This window comes from Sinocyclocheilus grahami, unplaced genomic scaffold (assembly GCF_001515645.1).
Source record: "Sinocyclocheilus grahami isolate Dianchi unplaced genomic scaffold, SAMN03320097.WGS_v1.1 scaffold31.1, whole genome shotgun sequence".
NCBI lineage: Eukaryota > Metazoa > Chordata > Actinopteri > Cypriniformes > Cyprinidae > Sinocyclocheilus > Sinocyclocheilus grahami.
Genome location: NW_015505210.1, coordinates 4,223,055 through 4,244,398, shown reverse-complemented (window position 1 = coordinate 4,244,398; position 21,344 = coordinate 4,223,055). Strand labels below are relative to the sequence as shown.

Sequence of the window (21,344 nt, the reverse complement as noted above, 5' to 3'; positions counted from 1 at the left end):
TTGAAAATACACATTCATTCTCTGCCAGAGCGGTTTTCCCGGTAACAGCTGTAAATTAAGCAGCGCAGCATCTGACTTTAAACGTGCAGTGCTCATTTTATTCAATTAAATCATAGCCTTTTGAAGTTTAATCGTCACATTTAGCCATATCGCAAATCTAGTCTTTCCGTCCCCAAATTTAAGACCTTTTGAAATCATAATAAAGACTTTCTTGTAGCATTTAAGACTTTAATTTAGCATTTAACTAAATTTGAGACTTTTTAAGGACCCGCGGAAACCCAGTAATAAAAAAAACCCCAAAACAATTAACATTAGCATGATAAATCCAGTCAGGTGACATCATGAGTTAACTCATGAAATCTGTCTGGAGAAACAAAACCGTTCTTTTTCTCGGGCTGAAGATGCAAGACTGGGTCAAAATTAACGGGTTCAAATGTGCCGGATGTTCATTTTAACACGCATACATCCCATAATATGAATCTCAGGAAGCAGATGGCTTTTCGCCCTTTCCTGTAAAATGTTAATGCACTGATGAAACGAGAGGAACAGAAACGAAGCGGGAGTGTGTGTGCAGGTTATTTTGAAAGAGAAAACCAGAATTTCAGTCTCTTGTTACACCTGGTTTTCCCTCCTTTTATTCCAAGGAACCTACACAATCACAAGGTCATTTAGAGGAAAAGAAACTGTCAAGAGTTATTAAAACCACAGACTGTTTTCTTTGTTGTAATGTCTTAAAATGTTCTAATGCCTTTAGATTTTATTTTTTTACTCATGTCCCAAATCCACTTTTAAACTTAAAAGTTTTATCCATCATTAATAAATTAATTATTACATTTAAAACTATGATAACTGTGATACAGTGAAATAAACAAATAATTTCAGCATGTATTGTGTGAAATTAGAAAAATATATAAATTATGTATGAATTATAAATTTACATTATATAAATATAAACTGTCCCACAAACATTTTGCCACTAATAAAAGTTTTGTTTTTAAGAAGAAGAAAAAACTTATTTGTGGCAAAATTGATTGGTAGAAATGATGCCTCAAATGTGTCTCGAATTAGAATTTTTGTAATTTAAAAACTTAAAAATATATAAATAATATTAAAATATAATACATAGGTACACTATAATAGGTACATTAGCCTTAGCAAGACAAATGAGTCACTTATTTTATTCCAAAAATGTTCAAAATGTCATTTCCCAAGCAATCATTTCCATCATAGAATGCTATTAAACACAATACATCATAGAATTGAGATGTGCTGGAAATGACTCATGAATGTAGAAACAGCAGAAGGGAAGACTCACTGAAGCACTGCCAAAGCCTAAGAGATGGCGTGGGCACCTTCTTCAGGGGGCGGAAGCTCTTGAGTAAGGAAGTGGTTAATAATTAAGCCCCTTAGCTTTTAAACACGGCCCGGGCAGATGTTAACGTGTTTCTAACGTGTGCTGTCAGAGTCACTTCTGAGAACAGAAGAGAGACAAATTACATCCCGAATGAAGCTCCTAGCCTACGACATCCCTTTAGGACAGATCCGAGACCAGCTCTCATTTGTCCTGACCCAAACAAGTACATGAAAACGGCCATTTGACCTAATAAAAGGCACCTGTAAACACAACATAGCGTGTTGGCCTGAAGGTATCTGCTTTAAACAGGTCAAATATATACACTTCACTTCCGTTAGGCCTTCAGGTGAAAAGCTGACGAAAAACCAAATGATCTGGAAACCTTGAGAAACTGGATCATATTGTAATGAGTGAGAATTAAGGGATATTCCACCCAAAATTGAAACTTTTTGTCATAATTTACTCACCCTCATGTCATTCCAAACCTGTATGAATTTCTTTCTTATGTGGAACAGAAAGGAAAGAAGATATTTTGAAGAATGTTGGGAACCAAATGGTTCCATAGTAAATACTATGTTGTTGGCTGAATGGTTTCAAACCTCACTTATATATTTTTTGTCCAAACTATGTTGGTAACCAAATGGTTTTGAGTCCCATTGACTTCCACAGTATGGACAAAAAATAAAACGCTTGAGATAAAAAATAATATGTGAGAAAAAAAATTAAGAGAACTCGAGATAGATATCACATATTGAACGGTTTTGGGTCCCACTGAATTCCACAGTATGGACAAAAAAATACCACGGAAGTCAATGGAACCTGAAACTGTTTGGTTTCCAACGTTCTTCAAAATATCTTCTTTGTTTTCCACTTATTTTTGGGTGAACTGTCCCTTTAAAGTCCCTTTAAATTTTAATTTAAACAAGGCAAGATGCAAGATCCTTGGACCAAAGAAGATTTTTGCTTTCCCACACTTTGGCATTACAAACAATATATTTAATGGGCTTCTCATGATGAAATATAAATGGTGCGTCACATTAATGAGCGTATTAGAGAGAGGAGGAAGGGGATGTTTCTCAAATACAAACAAAGCTGACCTCTGTGCAGACAGGTTTTGGAGCAGCAAACCTTCCAGCTTTGATCCTGAACTAGTGGCTTTCAGCCATTACAAGGTCATGGAGGTTCACTCAAAGCATTCCTCGACTTAATAGGTCACTATGCTAATAGACTATGTGGAGATGGGTGGGAGTGGGTTGACACAGGTATGCAGAATCTCACAGGGACTGTGACACACTCAGAGGGCCTCTTACACATGCAGTGTATATGAGATAATTTCTTATAATAGCAAATGCATTCTACATTCTTGAAAACTTTTCCCTCTAATACATATACTGGAGAGTGCAACAGTCAGCTTGCAGAAATAAAAATTTAATTAATTTTCACCATAGAGTTCATATGCCCCAAACATTTATTTCAAAGGTTTTTTTCTGTAATTAATACTTTTATTCAGCAAGGATGCATTAAATTGATTAAAAGTGGCAGTAAAGACATTTATAATCTTACAAAAGATTTCTATTTCAAATAAATGCTTAAGAATCATGAAAAAATGTACCATGATTACCAATAATAACTGATCAGTCAGTGATTCATGGAATTATAGTTCATTCCTAATTAACTATAAGAGGACCTATGGTCGTTTATCCTGATTTTTTTTTTCTTCAAATCAAAGTTGGTAAAGTTGTGATTCATCCCAGAGCTGGTTGAACTATAGTTAAAGGCTTAGAAGTCTTTATTGAGGAATTTTCTGAAATCTTTATGATGAAAAGGAATTGGAAAAATACTACTAAAACCAATACAGCTAAAAAAATTTTTTTTTAAAGTGTCCGGTTACTCCCTAGCAACCACATAGCAGCCACCCACAACATCCTAACAACCACTTAAAACACAACAGCAACCACCTAGCAGTCCCTTACAACCTAGCAACCACTAGCTAACACCATAGCAACAATCCAGAACACCCTACCAACAACCTAGCAACCATCCAGAACATCACAGCAACCACCTAACAGCCACTTAGAGCAACCTAGCAACCATACAGACACTGCTAACCACATAACAATGGATGCTCTTCACAAACTGTGAGAACGCAAAAAATATATTCGATGTAGTCTCTATGACTTCCACTGCTGAGAAACACGGAAATGTGAAAAAGGTCCATGCACTAAAAACGCTCAAAACACCTTAGCAACTGCAAAGCGATGACCTGGCAACCACGCACAACACACCAATTATGAGCTTTCCAATGGAAAGCACCACAAACTTCAGAAAATCTGATCGACACTGAAAAATATTTGGTGTATTTGGATGGGTGGACTGGCTACTGGCTCGTCTCCAAGCCTCAAACAGCATTGAGGTGAAGTGAGCCGGTGAAAGTGAAAAGGTGAAAGGTCTGTGTGACTAAATCGAACAAGACTAATGATAAGACTAACTCAGGGTAATCAATCAGCTTTTCACACGACCAGTTTGTGAATGGAGCCCTTCCTATGCTGTTCTTTATGTTGACTTAGCAGGCAGACACGTTGAGAACGGCACACAATTACAAATTCTCCTGACAATTGATGTCAAACAGTGTGTGGATGTGGAGCAGTTTGAGGACTGAATCTATATGCTCACTTGCAAACAGAAAACGGCCTTCGAGGGGTATGAAGTGAAACAAACAGATAAAAAGATTTGAGAGAAAAACAGAAACCGGCTCCTCCACTGTTACATGACATCAGTGCAGGACTCGCTCGCGTGTGGCGCTGCTCATCTGAAACCTACACCTCAGATAATTACAGGGCCGTGACACGCTTTATGACACACCCTCGTATAAGCACACACACACAACAAGTTGTTGTCTGTATTTTTGAATGTTGTCATTGTACTCCTACTGCCAACCTCTTACTGAAGGAGGTCATGGAGCCACAGCAGAGAGGCCCGTGGCAAACAATTGATCCACACTGCTCATTTAGTCACAAGGTCGGTTTTTCATTGAAATATACACCGTATTAAAACCACTACCTTGATTTGACAGGAATACCATCTCACAGATTCTCAAAATTTAATGAGACATTTTAAACAAACATCTTAACACAGCTGAAGTACAGTAGGACCATGCAGTAGCTTTAAACTCTTGGGGAAAAAATATATACTTGTGCGATAATCTAAAGGATTTCTTATTTTCAGAAATGTAATCTGGTTAAGCTCAGACACAACTTAATAAGTTAGTAATAAATTATATAAACATAGTATAATTTGCAATTAAGTAGTAGCTACTGCTCAATTGTTTTAAATTAGGGTGTGAATTTTTTTTATCAATTATTTTCCAGTTTCTGTAATTTGATGTAACGAGATACAATGTTTTAACAGGTCTATTTTATTTTTACTGATGTTTGTGTAGTTTTCCCAAATGAAAATTAATTACCAATTAAACTACAAATATCTCCAGAAAATACATTTGGTTTGAAACATCTTGGGGAAGGAAAGATAGACAAAGAGAGAGAAAAATGACTGACAGAGAGATAGATCTTCACAAATAAAAGACAAGAAGCCATTATGAAGTTTATTATGAATTAATCTTTTATTGAATGACTATAAAAGCTACATTAAAATATGGACATTCCATAAATTATGGAATAGTCCGAAAAAAACAGGATTTTGAGAATGCTACATTCATACATTAACACTGACTTATGTAAAGTTGGTATAGTGCATAACAGTGCAACATGTGGCCAGAGACAGTGAAGGAGGAGTCAGGCAGGGCCTGCTTTAATTGTCAAATGACAGTGCTTCATTGAACAGTTATGAAGTGAGCACACTTTGTTTCATGCCGAGTCCCACGTGGGCTCAAATGAGCTGTGATTCTCGCACTTGACTGGCAGTCTTTGGGCAGGTGATGAAGTTTCTCTCGTTCAGCGGCACATGCCTTCGTTTACAAACACAGAGAGGTAGTTATTCAGGGTGTGCGTCAAAATGATTTTCAGAACAATAATTGCAGGGACAGTCCCATGATCACAATGATAATGGCCGAAGTCTATGTTTCTGCCCAGGCCATGGTTCACTTATGAAATTGAACCTGCGCAACCTGCTTAACTATAAAACAATGTTTAAAAAAATCGAACGTACATGCTTCAATGAATAGCATAACTAACATAACATCTAGTATAGATTCAAAACAAGAGCAATAATGCACATCCCGTGTATGTAGCCTTACGTGAACTACTAAATTAAAATGTAGCCACAAAAACAACTCGCTGTAGCAACTGTTCTTAAGGGCCCTGCAGCTTGTGCTATACAAAACTGAGTGCTAAAAGCACAAGATGTTCTCAGCTAAAGGCACCTCAGGCAGCAAGAGCACTCTCGTCCTTTATTGTCTCGCTCTCGTCTCTCAGGAATGCTCGAAATATCACTTTGCCCTGCTGTGCTATTCGCTTTGGTCTTTGCAGAACATAATCTTGCACTTAAAATCTCTCTAATATGAAATAATAACGTTCAATAAACCTACTTTCAATATATATATTGAATATTGTATAAAATTATTAATTGAAATATTATTAATTAATATTATTTACTTTTTAATGTTATAACTAAATTATATATATATATATATATATATATATATAAAATGAACTTTTAGTATAACATTAAAAATATATACCATTTAAAACTAATTTTAAAATAGTACTAAATAAAACGCTTGAGAATTTCACACAATATTAACTTTTGATTAAGTTTTTTTTAATTATTTTGCATTAGCAGATTTTAATCAATTAACCGAAACACACACTAAAAATGAAAGTTTTGGTGCTCTAACCAATATTTTTACAAATCTGATACAGTTCCTCTACTGTTCATCGTTAAAAGTGTTTTCTATCCAAAGAGCATCACAAATCCATCAGCTGGGGCTATGAATAGGGCTGATCTGATTCCACATCACTACATCCAGACAACATAACATATGCCCAGTGATGGCAAAACGGCAAGCTAAGCATGCTTTCAGATTAAAAACACTATCACAATATGTCTCTCTCAAGCTGCACAGCCTGAGACCTCTGCAGTCCATCATATGATGGGAGTATGAAGCATGCGTGTCTGTATGGACCAGCTGCTTCCCGCTGCACACCCTCTGGGGTCCACAGTAATTGTGTTTAATCAGATTATCCTGCAGAGTTTAGCCACGCTGGATTTAGCCATTTGTCGGCACTGTGAGGTGCAGAAGGCCCAGCGTGAGCCATTGAGACAGAGTGGCCTGGTGGACAATGGAGGTGTAGAACAGCTAGTCCTAGGGGAAGACAGCAGGTACGGACTGTCTGTCTGGAAACATAGAAACTGAGCACCGGTAATCATAAGTGCCAGATGCCTCTATTTACGGCTGGGGTGGTATATAACCCAAAATAAGGATCTCATAGGGACTTTACTTTGAGAATGACAGACAGAATGAGATCTGAGAGTTCGTTCAAAAATTACAGACTGTTTTCTGTGGAACACAAAAGAAGATATTTTGAAGAATGTTGGTAACCAAATGATTTCGTGTCCCATTGACTTCCATAGTATGGACAAAAAAATACTATGGCAGTTAATGGGACCTGAAATTGTTTGGTTAGCAACAATCTTCAAATTATCTTCTTTTCTGTTCCACAGAAGAAAGAAAAGCATACAGGTTTGGAATGACATGAAGGTGAGTATATGATGAAAGAATTGACATTCTTTGATGGACTCTTTAAATCACATATTCAAATTTGACACACCAGATTTGACGTCAGTGACATCAAACGCCACTGATTCATGTGTGCAAGTCTGAATAATGCTAAATAATTCTCCTATATTCCTCACACAAACCTATTTACCTGTACAGCTCAAGATGATTTAAAATGTAGTGCATCGGTTATATTAACTTTTATGGTGCTTTTTGTCATTTACGGTCAATTGGGGCCCTATGAAATTTATATTAAATTTTTGTGATCAAAAAGCATGTCCAATTAATTGAAAAATCTTTTAGTTTTTCCCAAATTCAGTTTTTTTTTTTTTTTCTGGATTTATGATTAAAATAGTGGCGATCAAATGAAGGCAAAAAAAATTAACAACTTAATGTATTATTACTATCACTTTGTGTAGTATATTCTATTGATCTGTATATTTTATATATTTTATTTATAATATATACAATTTTCTTCAAGTTCTAGTTCATATTGTGATTTGAGTGTATTGTGCATCATACTATTAAGTTATTCATCCAAACTTTACAGCAATCATAGGTCCCTAGTCACTGCATGCTTTCACTGAATGGAAAAGAGCATTGTGAATATTCCTCAGAATTTCTCTTTTTTGTGTCACATGGAAAAAAGTCATATAAGTAAGTCATATGGGTTTGAAATGATATTTGGGGAGCAAATGATGACACCATGTCTCTCCTAACTATCTGCCTAAGCTCCATCTGAAACAGCCACACACTCTCTTTAATGCACTTAACAGCTGCTGTTGGTTAAAAGGATGTGGAACTAAATGGAAAGGCACCTTTGCAGATGATGGGTGTTAGTGAATATCTACAATACTTTTGTTTATTAACAAAAGAACCTTGGTGGCCTCTTGACCCTGGACAGCATAACACTGCCTAAGTGTGACTTGGACATGAACGGACTGGAATGAAGTGATATAGCCCTGCAGGCAAAGCATGAAAAGCAGAACGACAACCTATGAAGCTTCAAAACTCCATGAATACAGACATCACAAATTGCAGTTGGGTCTAAAACTCATTTAAAATTTAGGATTTTCAACATTTAAACATGGAAAAAACTGACATTTTTAGTATTGTAAAATATTTAAATATTTCATGTAATCCAATATTTTACTCAAAACATGCAATAGTAATATAGCCTCCATATTAAATAAATGTATTAAAAGAAGAAAGAAAAGAAAAGCATTCACAATATAAGCTTTGCACTAGTGATCTCAGACTTTTGGACTCGACTCGACTTTCTAGATGTAATTAGCTAATTTAGCGGCTTCATTTATTATTCATTTGGTCACAACGGGAGTGAGCTGGGATTGTGGTTTTGATGGACCTTGTAGTGTACATTCGAGAAGCCATTAACTGCCTTAGACAAAGCCAGCGACTGCACCTGGGCTCAGGTAAAGATATGGAAGGCCCTATGAAATCCATTTCTATCTTTTCCCAAATTCCCTTTTTTCCATTTGAATTTTTCTGGATTACATTTTTTCTGTTTTTATTTTTCTAGACTCCATTTTAATTGTTGAATTAAAGTTTACTAATCAAAAAGCATGTCTTGAAATCATGAAACTTACAATTTTAACAGCAATTTTTTTAACTGGTTTAAAAATGTTTAGGGGCCTATGAAATAAGTTTTATTTGACTTTTTTTCTGGTAATCAAATTAAGGCATAAAACGTTAATTAAATTTTTCTTGTAATCCAAGAAAACATTCCACGTTATACAGTCAATTCTGTTTTTATGACTGTATATAACTCAATATACGTGTTTGTGAAATGTATTTCTGTGCATATTAAAAGTTACTAACTGTGCACTAATTATGTTTACTACAGTATTGTGTTATCTTACCATCTCTAAAGTCAAACTCTATTGAAGAGTCAAATCTCCTGTGCATTTCAGGTTGTTGAAATGTAGAGCATTTCAAATCAGTCAAGAAGTTCATTTAAAGTGCTACTTTGGAAGAGAGCTAAAGTATTACTCTCCTCTGCCTAAGTTACATTCACAACAACCGAGTGACCATGCACTTTAAAAATTTCGCACGGACTCAGGTTTCTAGATGGCTGAAAACATTCCCTATTGACCCGGTCCGCTGGGGCAGACGCAGCCTTCTAAACAGCAGGGTGATGCTGGGAAATCAGGAGCTAAGCCATTAATAAGTAAACGCCACTCCGGGTCGGTGTTGTTAATCATGGGAGTTCATACTGCACGTATTTCCCTTGGGATTTGATCCCATCACATCTTTCCTCAGTGTTGTTTATGCAGTGTCTATAGCACAGCCACCAACACGGTCACCTGAAGCTCAATGTGATCAGACAAGATCAGCAGTTCCTTGATCAACTCTCCTACTTTCATTCAGTTTTGTTGCGCAAGTATAGTACCCGAGTGAACGACAATGGCTATCGCACCCCTATCCAACAGCCCGGCACGAACCTACACGCATAGACCATTGTGTGCTGCATTCCAAGATATGTATCCCATCACCACTTTGGCAGGGTTGCCAGATATGCTGTAATCTTTTCCCCTGCATGGGAGCCCCTGGAAACCAGGTACAGAAGAGGAAGATCAAACACTGGGCATGGGATCGCATGTCTCCGCTGCTCATACGGAGCATGACGCACACATGGCATACAGGGACAGAGGCTTTTCCCATAGCCTCCCACACTCTGGCTCTATTCAGAGGTGGGACGTCTGGTAATCACATGATTAGGAAAAGAACCACATCACAGATTCAGCCAGGTTTGTGAAGATGGGAAGCTGTGGTGGGAAGAAGAAAAAAAAATTACATAAACAATCGGCTTCATTGGAAGCACTGTTACCTTCAAAGAAGAAAAAAAGTTCAAAGTAGTATTTTTCCTCTGATGAAGTACTTATACAGGAATCATTCAAATGTTAAAATATTTATAAAATACAGAGGTTTTAAAATATATATAATTACAAAGTATGCAAATATACTTTATAAATATATCTTTTTATAAAGTATATTTGTTGATTTTTCTTTCTTAGTGTAGGTTTCATGATATCCATTGCTAACATCTGGGAAAAGTATACGTATACGTGAATGATTTCTAGAGTTGTGTGGAACAGTTTGCAGATGGGATATATGTTTTAGGAAATCCTGTTATGGCCACCAATGATATATAAATCATTATGTACATTTTATATACTATAATTTAAATGACCTTCCTCCATAATAAAATAAAATAAAATAAGCAAAAAGCAAAACAAGGCAGAAATAAAATAACATAAAATGTACTAAATACCACATAATAAAATGTTTAAAAGAAACCAAAAAGAAAAAAGAAAAAAAAAACTGAAAAAACTAAGCAAAAACTAAACTAAAATATAAAATATATATATATAAAATATAATAAAAATATATATAAAGTTTAAAAGAAATGCACACAAAAAACAATAAAAATGCCCTAAAAAGAAACAAAAAAGATTTAAAAAACAAAACTGAGATAAAAGCAAAACAAAGCAAACAAAACCAAGTGAAGCAGATTAACAAAACAGATTGTATGCTGTTATTGGACACCACTGAAACCAAAAAGAAAAACCTTAGACTACATTTCCTTTATGCTGAATTTGTTTCATTGTGTTTACATTTTATGTGCAATAAGGGACTTTTTATAAAACTAGAAACTTGCTGGAAGAAACCCGAGTCAGTTAGCCTGCAAAAACGTTCTTTTCACATGATTCTCTATGTGAATGAAGAAAAATGTAGTTAAGACTACTTTTATGCTTTGAGGTTGCAATTAAAATGTTCCTGGAAAGGATTCTGCTTTAGGAACTTTATTTTGAACTTCTTATAAACTGCATTAGTGGTTCACGGGAGGATTAAAATTCTCAGGTGATGCTTTGTTAAAAACACACACGTGCGCAGACACACACATAAGAGAACGACCTTTGCAACCTTTCTTACAGTCCCAGTCAAGGAAAGTTTCACACTCCCCCCTGACATCATTACAAGTTAGGGTTGTGCCGATAGACATTTCACACACACATGCAAATGAGGATAGAGCCTGTAGCCGGCGAAGTCTCCAACCACAAACACAGACGTATATCGTCTGCTGATATAAGGTATTGCACTTAACAAGTAATTTGAACGGCCTATATTTTAACCAAGCCCTCACTAATTGAGTTTAACACCACAGTTATGTTACAATGCATCTCATCCTTGTTTCTGTGGCGGCGCGTTGGGCTTGTCATGGGGTGCGTGGTCCGGAGCTCTGTATGACTGATGTCCATTTAATTTAACTTTACTCCAAATATATGAACTTACCTGTTTTAAATACTTTTATAGGCTATTTAACGTGTTCTTTATGTCCAATATTTAGTGTTAAATTGTTGGTCTTTAAAATAAATCTACTTTTGATTTTCACAGTTGACTGATTTTGCAGACCTTTTAGACTGATAACGTCCGTGCGGCAGATGCGGCAAACTTGTCACAGGACGCGCGGTTCTAATAGCCATGTATGACTGTTGTATCCTAATATATATGAACTAGATGTTTTAAATATTTTTATATTTAACATGCTAGTTTATCAGTAGGCCTATGTTGGATAGTAAATTATTTCAATTATTGGTGCTTTCATGGGCTCTCTCTCACGGTTTAAAACACCACGTAGTTATGAAATAGCCTATGATAAGTACAGAGTCTCTCTCTTGCGCCCACCCACCCATGCATGATAATATCGTGTATCGGCGATCTCACAGGCTGGCAATATGACGATTTGAAAAATGACCATATCGCCCAACACTATTACAAGTGCTACAAAGGACAGTGCAAAGGCACCAGGAAGGTGGATGTTAAAAGTTAAAAGGCCAGATGCTTGTGTTCATAGCTGGTGTGACTCATCTGCTCCTGTGTCAGCTCCTTCCATAGAAGGGGCAGGTGGAAATGGCAGGACATTGGCCTCTGGGAGCCCAAGGGTTTAAATACAGCCTGCTGACATAACTGACCTAGAGATCAACACTTCTGCTTCATTTTTCCACCACACCTACTGCTTTTCCGCCTGATCCCAGAGGGTAAAGATGCTGGATGTAAAACGGTGACACAGAGCTCAAAAAAGGGATGCAGGCATAATTTATTTTTGTCCTCATAACGCTCATAAGTTATCTTTATTGAACATTTTTTTCCAGTGACGGAGACAACGCAGGCCTGCTCAGTGTGAACATGGATGAATTTCTATAGGTGGGATTTCTGATAAATTTCAATACAGATAACGTGTTAATTTTATGTTACAGCCAAAAACACTACAACAATAATTTAAAATGCTATAAGTGAATTAGCCATTGCAACATTATAATGTACAATATGAAAAACAGATATTCATTTTGAGATTTGCTAAAGATAAGATTTTTAGCTAATTTAAGTGTTTTTACAGATTAACTTTAGGTGCGTGATCGAAGACAATTAAATATCTATTATTGGCTGATATTGTCCAAATGTAAATTTTTTTTATTGATATATTTTATATCTTTAAATAAATATACTTGAATGATTGACTGATACCTTGCAAAATATACGTACAAGTCCCGACAATTGCTTTAATTTCTTATTATGTCTCTTTTGTTTTATTTAGTCATTAAAAAAATTGCAACTGGGAAGAAAAATTCCAGTGATATTTAGCATTATTTATATACTATTATATTATTTATTAATATTTTGAATTAGTTTTCAATTCAATTCTAACTTTTGATAATTTCATGTGGCTTTGTCATTTGTATAAAAAAAATGTAAATTCTACTTAGCGTAAATTTTTTTCAATAACCAATATGGTGCTGATATACTGCGTACCTTTAAATCTATGTTTTTGATAAGTTTTTGACTTATACCTTGCAAAATATATGCACAAGCCCTGACAATTGCTTTATTTCTTACAAAATATCTTGTGCTGATTCCTGAATTCCTCGCTGAGATCAAACCAATCCACAGGTATGCCACTAAAAAGTGGTGAAAAAAGCCCCTAAAACTCCCATTTACCTCATTAAAGTATCACCTTTCATGGTTCCCTTTCATTTAAATCCTTCTCCATTGTAGAGAATCCATACGGTCGCATTAATCACTTTGAATATGAGGGATTGGGTCCAGATTAAAGCATCATTATAACTAACCCATCTTCAATGAGTACAAAAACCTGCCAAACCAAACCAACATGGCCACCTGTCAGTTTAATCCCATCCCAAAGCAGAGAGAATGTTAAAACACATAATTATTTTCGGCACTGGCGAACAAATGTTTATAAATGGAGGATCAAATGCCTGTCCTCCGCCTACACAATGCAAAGATGTATTAATCTTGAATGCAAATGATTCAGTACCTGCTTTGGGTTTCTTGACCTTCATCATTCTTGGTGTTCTCTGGCTGCACAAACGTTTGAGCTGCTGTTTGCTGAGATCTAGAGCTGCGATTCTTCAGCAGGAGGGAACCTCCTCGTCCCGACTGACCTCGGCTCCTTCTGCGAGCCACTTTACCCACGGGCCCTGACCTCACACGCCAGGCCGAAGAGCTGGAGCTGTGAAGAGTCAGAAATCAGTACTCAAAACTCACTCAGGGACATACAGTGACCCCTGAAAGCCCTATGTAAAACACATGCTAGATTAACTTGTTTGACCATCGTGTTCGCGTCTCAGCTTTTGCAGCATCTCACACGTGACACGGCGCTCTAAACAATATATTCAACTTTGAAAAAACTAACACACGCACACATACACATATATATATATATGAAATAAAATTTAAAAAAAATGTATTTACTCATCTGTATATACAGTATATATATATATATATATATATATATATATATATATATATATACACACACACATTAATTAGCTTTTATTTTAATTAAATTTTTTCAGTTTTTAATTTTGATTTTTAGTTAAGCTTTAATCATTTTGTTATGTGATTGTCGTTTTTATTTGTTTTATTTTTTAATATTTGTATTTAGCTTGAATTTTTTTATTTGTTAAATTTATTAGCATTTACTATTTCAACTTATTTCTATTTCAATTTATTTTATTTCAATTAGTTGCTTAAGCAAACATTTCTAAAAAAATAAAAGTTTATCATCTAATATTTCTATTTATTTAAGTTTTATTTTTTAAAATGTAATAGTATTAGTTAACAGTAAGAAACAACACTGCTTAATTAAAAATATAGTAACTGAAAAGAAGTTTAAATACATTATGCCATTTTTAATTAAATTATTAATAATAATTTGTGCAGTGCAGAACAACTAGCTTTAGCTACCTACATGATGCATAATACTATTCCAGAGAATCATGATCTTTTGTGCAAAGCTTTGAGTTTTTCAGTGTCATTTCTGATACCATATTTATGCAAAATTGAATTTTCTGGCTGCCATAAAAAAAAACTCAAATCCCTGAGTGCCTCTATGACTCTGCAACCCATCAGTAAAATGTGTATTTCTCACAAGGCCAATGAATGTTTGCATTTCAACGCAGGCTGTGCTCTAGGGCATTTACACTTGGTTTTCTGGGATCAGGGTGAAGTGTTGAAAACTTGAGCTGGGAGTTTGGATACACACACAGAGAAACAGCCTCCTTATTTCCTCATCATGTCAAATTAGAAAAATCCACACGCTGACCCTCGGTGACCCTATTCGTCTCAACAATTTCATTCTACTGACACTAATGCAGGAGCTGCTGGGAATGACAGGTATGTTGGCAGGTTTTCCGCCTTTTATTAGGAGAAAGGTCTGTGAAACAACCAGGGTGTTCAAACGTTGGAATTTACAGTATAATTTTAACTGCACATTTTCATTTCAATCCTTGTATATCTATGGAATACTCAACTATTCTCAACCTAAATATTTAAGGCAACAAATTACAAAAGACACCTGCCAACCTTAAGTGTGCTCTATATCTAGGCATCTCAGCAATGTTCTGTATGAACACAAGCTCTCATAATAAAATGCAATGGCGTGCATGTGAACTTGAATTTCCTGCACAAAGATAATCAGACACACACACATGCAAACAGGTGAGCAGGCACGCAAAACTATCTCAACTAGCCAGAAGCATTTTCTCAGACAGATAAAGCTCCAGAACAAGATTCATTCTTGCTTAGACATAAGTACAAAGCCATAAATTATGTCACTCTGTGATGAAGAAAAACAAAACAAAAGCAAAGACCTGATTAGTGCCATCCACCTGTATTTAACTACTTGAACGCTGCTAAAAGGATAGTTCACCAAAAATAAAAAATATTTTATTGTTTATTCATCATTTACTTCCTAATCTTGTTTCAAACCTGTATGATTTATTTATTCTGTGGGGAAAAAAAGAAGATATTTCAAAGAATGTGCTGGCTTCTCTTTTACATGCAACTGCAATGAATGAGGACTACAGCTGTCAGGCTTTAAAAAGGATGCAAAAGCACTATTTAAGCATCATTAATGTTGTTTATAAGAATTGTGCAATTCGTTCACAAACTGGGCATCACTAAATCTCTCAGAAACACTCTATAAGCGGATGGATATTAGGATATTTTTGTTATTACTTGAATACCTTTATTGCATTTAATCTAAGGATTATTCCAATATAAATAATTTTTTAAAAAAGAGTTAATAAAAATAATAAAAATAGATTTCAAATGTCTATTTATTTATAAATGTGAATAGTAATCTATGTATTTACTTACATGTTTTAATTAATACACTGGAAATGATTTCTTTATTTTTAAGTGGTCCTCCATATTCATTGAAATTGAAGTTTTTTGTGTTTCACAGAAAAAAGACAGTCATAGGGATTTGGAACAATATGAAGGTGAGTAAATAACGAAAACTTAAAGTTTAATGGGATACTTCCAAAAGATTGAGTGTATTATATTAACAGTTCATTCAATGAGGCACAGGTATTGTAGTCAATTAAAACGTTGTACCAATTAACTAAACCTATTTAAACACAAAAGGGGCCAGATTGTTTAGCGTTTTGTCTTTATTTCTTTCACACACCTGTCTTCAGCAGCACCTCCATCAGAATCTTGAGAAGGGAGCTGCTCCTTCTTGACCCCACCCAGAGTGGAATTTTGGGAACGCCTGCTACTGCTCCTCCTGGCTCGACCCTGAATCACATGCATTCTCAGAATAAATATGAATAGGACAAATGCACAGCACAGCAAAAAATGTGTCAAGTTTATCTTCTCTCTGATATCGATCTCTGATATCAACAGCGGAGTTGCTGCTAACACATTGTCATTTTCGGTTTCAAATTATGCACGTCATAAATTGGTGATAACATGAGATGTACCTGTGCCTGAGTGAAGGAGGTGGAGATTCTGGTTTTGGGGAGACGGCAGAGGGCAGGGCTCCTCTTGGCAGGAGAAGACCTAGCAGGCGCACTGTACTTCCCCGATTCCAAAAGGTAATGCTGAGCCACTTTCAGCAGCCGTGTGAAAACATTTTTAGTGCTAGAGCCTGGAGCCGCTGGTGAAACACAGATCACATAAAATTTACACAGAAGGGAAGTATATGTTGATCAAAATAAATATATACACACAAATAAATATAAAATCTATATAAAATTAAATAGCATAAAAATTTTATGTTTTTTTGCACTTGTATCTGGTGACAGAATAATAGATATATAATTTACAAATTCAATAATGAAATAAACACATATATACATACATACAGACCGACACATACATACATAAACAGAAACAAATTAATGAAAATTCACTGGTACATACTGCTCAACTCTCATGTAATGTGAATGAAATACAAAAATAATAAAAATAATAAATAAATAAATACATTTTTATGTAAATTATTGTTGTGACGGCAAAGCTGATATTAATATTAAGCAGCAAAACTGTTTTCAGCTTTGATAAGAAATGTTTCATAAGCACCAAATATATATAAATAAATAAATTTATATATATATATATATATCAAATAGCAAGTTTTTAGTGTCTAATTCATTCTTTTTTCTATTTTACGTTTACAGTTTTTAAATTTATCATCTTATTTTATGTGTACATAATATTAATAAATCTCATAATAAAAAAAAAAATTTTTTTTGACAAATATTTTAAAATAAAAGGTGAAGTCTGTGATTTATAATGGCACCAAATAGAACATCAAAAATGTATTTATATCTAAAAGGCTTTATTTCACTGTTTAGTCAATATTAAAATACTAGATGGAACTGCAAAAATAGCTATATTTTCATACTTTCAAGAGAAAATGTAAGTGGTTCTATTCTTGTAGCATGCACGTAACTTTAACAGATTAAATTGGGACAAAAGGTATTTTAAAGGCACTTTTAAAGCACTTGGCTTTTTCCAAAGTAAATCTAAAAGAAGTACCAATGGTTGAACTTTTGTGAGCTGCAGTATATTTCCAGGTACAAACAAACATCACAGCACAAAACTGAATGTTATCAGACTATCACATTTACACAGGTGCTGCCGGCTTGCTCTTGCTAATGCAGGGTGTGTGCTGGAGAACAGATATCCATGCCAGCCACATATGCCACTAGGGATTCTGTCTGTCCCCTGTAATCTCATCAACAGAACAAGGAAATGTGGGCTGTATTGTATTTCAAAGCATTTGTTTTGGTGGTTTTGAATTGGGTAGGTGACAGAGTACAGCTCTGTAAAACTCAAGTGTAATTCGCTTGACATTGAATGCATGAATCTGTGACCTGAAGTACAGTGTGTCAAGGGTTTTAGCCTATTGTCTTGATTTCTTTTTCTAGGCTTTCCGCCAACAGTATTAGCTCGTGCCGTGTGATTGGATCCAAGCAATACCAAATACCAAATCTCCTGGATGATACAGCAGGGTGCCATCTTAAGGTACTAGCGCACTTTTGTTATGATACTGTATCCTTCTCTCATAGCAATGACCCATTAGGTTAAGAGCACGGAGGTCCAGACCTGCCTAAATTACTCATTAATCATCTCTATGAACTGCCTCACCTTTCTTGGAAGTGTTCCTGCCAACTTCTTGTGAAGGTTTTTCATCTTGTTGTCCATCGCTGAGAGAACTTGTACAGTCTTTTGTGCTTTCTTTTTTCACTTTCTCTGCAAAGACGGATGTGAAATGGACATTTTTATAGGTAATATATATGAAACATCTGGTAGGACAAAAATAAATAAAATATATACAGGTGCATCTCAATAAACTAGAATGTCGTGGAAAAGTTCATTTATTTCAGTAATTCAACTCAAATTGTGAAACTTGTGTATTAAATAAATTCAGTGCACACAGACTGAAGTAGTTTAAGTCTTTGGTTCTTTTAATTGTGATGATTTTGGCTCACATTTAACAAAAACCCACCAATTCACTATCTCAACAAATTAGAATATGGTGACATGCCAATCAGCTAATCAACTCAAAACACCTGCAAAGGTTTCCTGAGCCTTCAAAATGGTCTCTCAGTTTGGTTCACTAGGCTACACAATCATGGGGAAGACTGCTGATCTGACAGCCAAAATCATCACAATTAAAAGAACCAAAGACTTAAACTACTTCAGTCTGTGTGCATTGAATTTATTTAATACACGAGTTTCACAATTTGAGTTGAATTACTGAAATAAATGAACTTTTCCACGACATTCTAATTTATTGAGATGCACCTGTAAATAGAAAAACAAAAAAGGAAATACATTTGAAAATGTAATTATATAAATACAATATAATAAATGCATAAAACCAAACACATACATTTAAAAATAAAAGATTTGAAAATGTAAATAAATATAAAAAAAAATTAAAAAAACACAAAAACATTACATTTAAAATTCAAAATAATTATATAAATAAAACAAATATAAAAAATCTATAAATATTAACATATAACTCACGCAAACACATACTGTAACATTTACAGTATATAGTGTGTGTTGTGGAGAAAGCACATTATTTCGTAAATGTACGTTTTTCTGCCCCACGTGATACCGCAGACACATGCCAACTCATCGCAAATGACAAATTATGGCAACAGTAAATGTTTGCGTCGCATTTTTAACTATACAAAGAGCCAGAGATGCATTTGAAGTACTTCGCAACTACAATTAAACCTTAATCCCGGGCTTTGGAGAAAGATGTCATTTCACAATCAATCTTAATCAGCAGCCGTTTAAAAGCTTTAGTTCACAGTGGATCTCATTAAAACAAGTTCTGGCATGTTCATGAGAAAACGCTGGAAGGTACTGGAGCTCACCCTTCCTCCCTGAAGCACTGAAGGCCCTAAAGGACATATGCAAAAAGAAAACATCTAATTTACTCCATTTTCTGGTGGATTTTTAAACGACGCACAGCTAAAATACGGCAGAGAGAAGTTATTAAAACAATTCAAAATCCTTTAGGCTAAACTCAAGGGGTTTCCCTTGTAGAGATTCAGAGGTATAATTTGGTATGGAATGAAAGTTAATGGACCACATCACTACAGTCGACCCACTGGCATCCATTTCAAAGAGCAGGATCCAAACACATTAACAGATGCAAAATAAAGGTTTAATGCAGTAATAACAGTTTTATTGAATCATGGGTAATCACTACTAAAGGCCGTCGCACTCTATCAGACTCAGAAAAAGGTTGTGCAAACATGATAGCTAAGGCATTAGTGACAATACACACACATCTGGCCACTGTTTTATTACGAGAAGACATTTTAAAAGCAGCGTACTGTATGTAGACACCATCAGTTAGGTTTACTTAGTTTATTTATCTCAGAAAACACGGCTGAAGATGTTATTGGTAAAATAGGTACAATAACATTCTAAATAATGGTAAATAATGGTAACACCTCATTAAGTTACCCTTAATAATCAATGCTTAACTAAAGGAAACACTTTGAGAGAAAAATTCTATATGTTAGTTTTTATTATTTTAGATTTTTTTGTAATTCCCAGTAAAATATCTAAATATCCTTAAACAAAAATTACTTTGAATCAAAATTGTATAACATATTAGGACTTGTCACAGAATATATCTTGCCAATTTTTTTTTAACCATAAATCTAACAAAACAAAGTTAGGTTTATGCTTAAAACAAGGCAGAACATTTTATAAAGAATATATTAATTAAAATAATTAAATAACATATTTTATTGTAAATATACAACAATTTGCCTATATATATATATAAATATATATATATATATATATATATATATATATATATATTCCCGAAATAGGTATCACAGGTTCAAAAATATATATATTAAGCAGCAAAAACTGTTATTAAATCATCATATTAGAATGATTACTGAAGGATCATGTAGGCCTGCCACGATAACAACTTTTTGTTGTGCAATATATTGCTCCAGAAATAATTGCGATAAGCGATATTATTGTCATTTTAAAGACAATTTTATGCCACTGAATATATCATCATAATGTAACAGCATAATAATGCAAGAAGGCCTACACACTTCCAAATTACAATAAACTTTTAATTTTTAAGAATATTTAGGTCATGGAAATTAAGTATCAAAATATTAAAAACCTGAATAAATAGTAAATAAACAATTTCTAACAAAAAGTGCAAAGTAACAAGTAGAAAAAAAGAAAATGCACAAAGAACTTGTACGGAGATTTTTCCCTGACCTTCTTTTCTTTGTAAATTAAGGGTGCACACTATTGCTGAAAAACACAATCACTACTTATCAATCAGATGTCCGTATGCACAAAGGCACCGATCCTTAAACAAGGCCATATCTGCAGATTAAACTTTTTTTGTAGAAGCATTTTTTAAATTTGAACTAGCACCAACTACACCACGTTATGTACGAGAAGCTGCAAAAGACACAGGTGCATTTTTAAGTAAATATAATGGGCGATATATTGCGTCACTAAAAATTATTGAGGTCATATACAAACCCGATTCCAAAAAAGTTGGGACACTGTACAAATTGTGAATAAAAACAGAATGCAATGATGTGGAAGTTTCAAATTTCAATATTTTATTCAGAATACAACATAGATGACATATCAAATGTTTAAACTGAGAAAATTTATCATTTTAAGGGAAAAATAAGTTGATTTTAAATTTCATGGCATCAACACATCTCAAAAAAGTTGGGACAAGGCCATGTTTACCACTGTGTGGCATCCCCTCTTCTTTTTATAACAGTCTGCAAACGTCTGGGGACTGAGGAGACAAGTTGCTCAAGTTTAGGAATAGGAATGTTGTCCCATTCTTGTCTAATACAGGCTTCTAGTTGCTCAAATGTCTTAGGTCTTCTTTGT

The 21,344-nt window shown here is 34.7% G+C and overlaps 1 protein-coding gene across 1 annotated transcript in view; it reads right to left on the bottom strand.

Moving 5' to 3' along the window:
* Positions 1-5,012: 5,012 nt before the first annotated feature.
* The window catches only part of LOC107576584 (USP6 N-terminal-like protein), a 48,490-nt gene continuing 32,158 nt past the window's right edge, over positions 5,013-21,344 (bottom strand). Inside the window, exons 11-15 of the mRNA XM_016262737.1 lie at positions 18,069-18,173; positions 16,397-16,572; positions 16,102-16,211; positions 13,444-13,638; positions 5,013-5,318 (exon numbers count right to left, since the gene is read on the bottom strand). Of these exons, the coding sequence (XP_016118223.1) occupies positions 5,240-5,318; positions 13,444-13,638; positions 16,102-16,211; positions 16,397-16,572; positions 18,069-18,173 (665 nt within the window). The 3' untranslated portion in view covers positions 5,013-5,239. The remainder of the gene's footprint in view (positions 5,319-13,443; positions 13,639-16,101; positions 16,212-16,396; positions 16,573-18,068; positions 18,174-21,344) is intronic.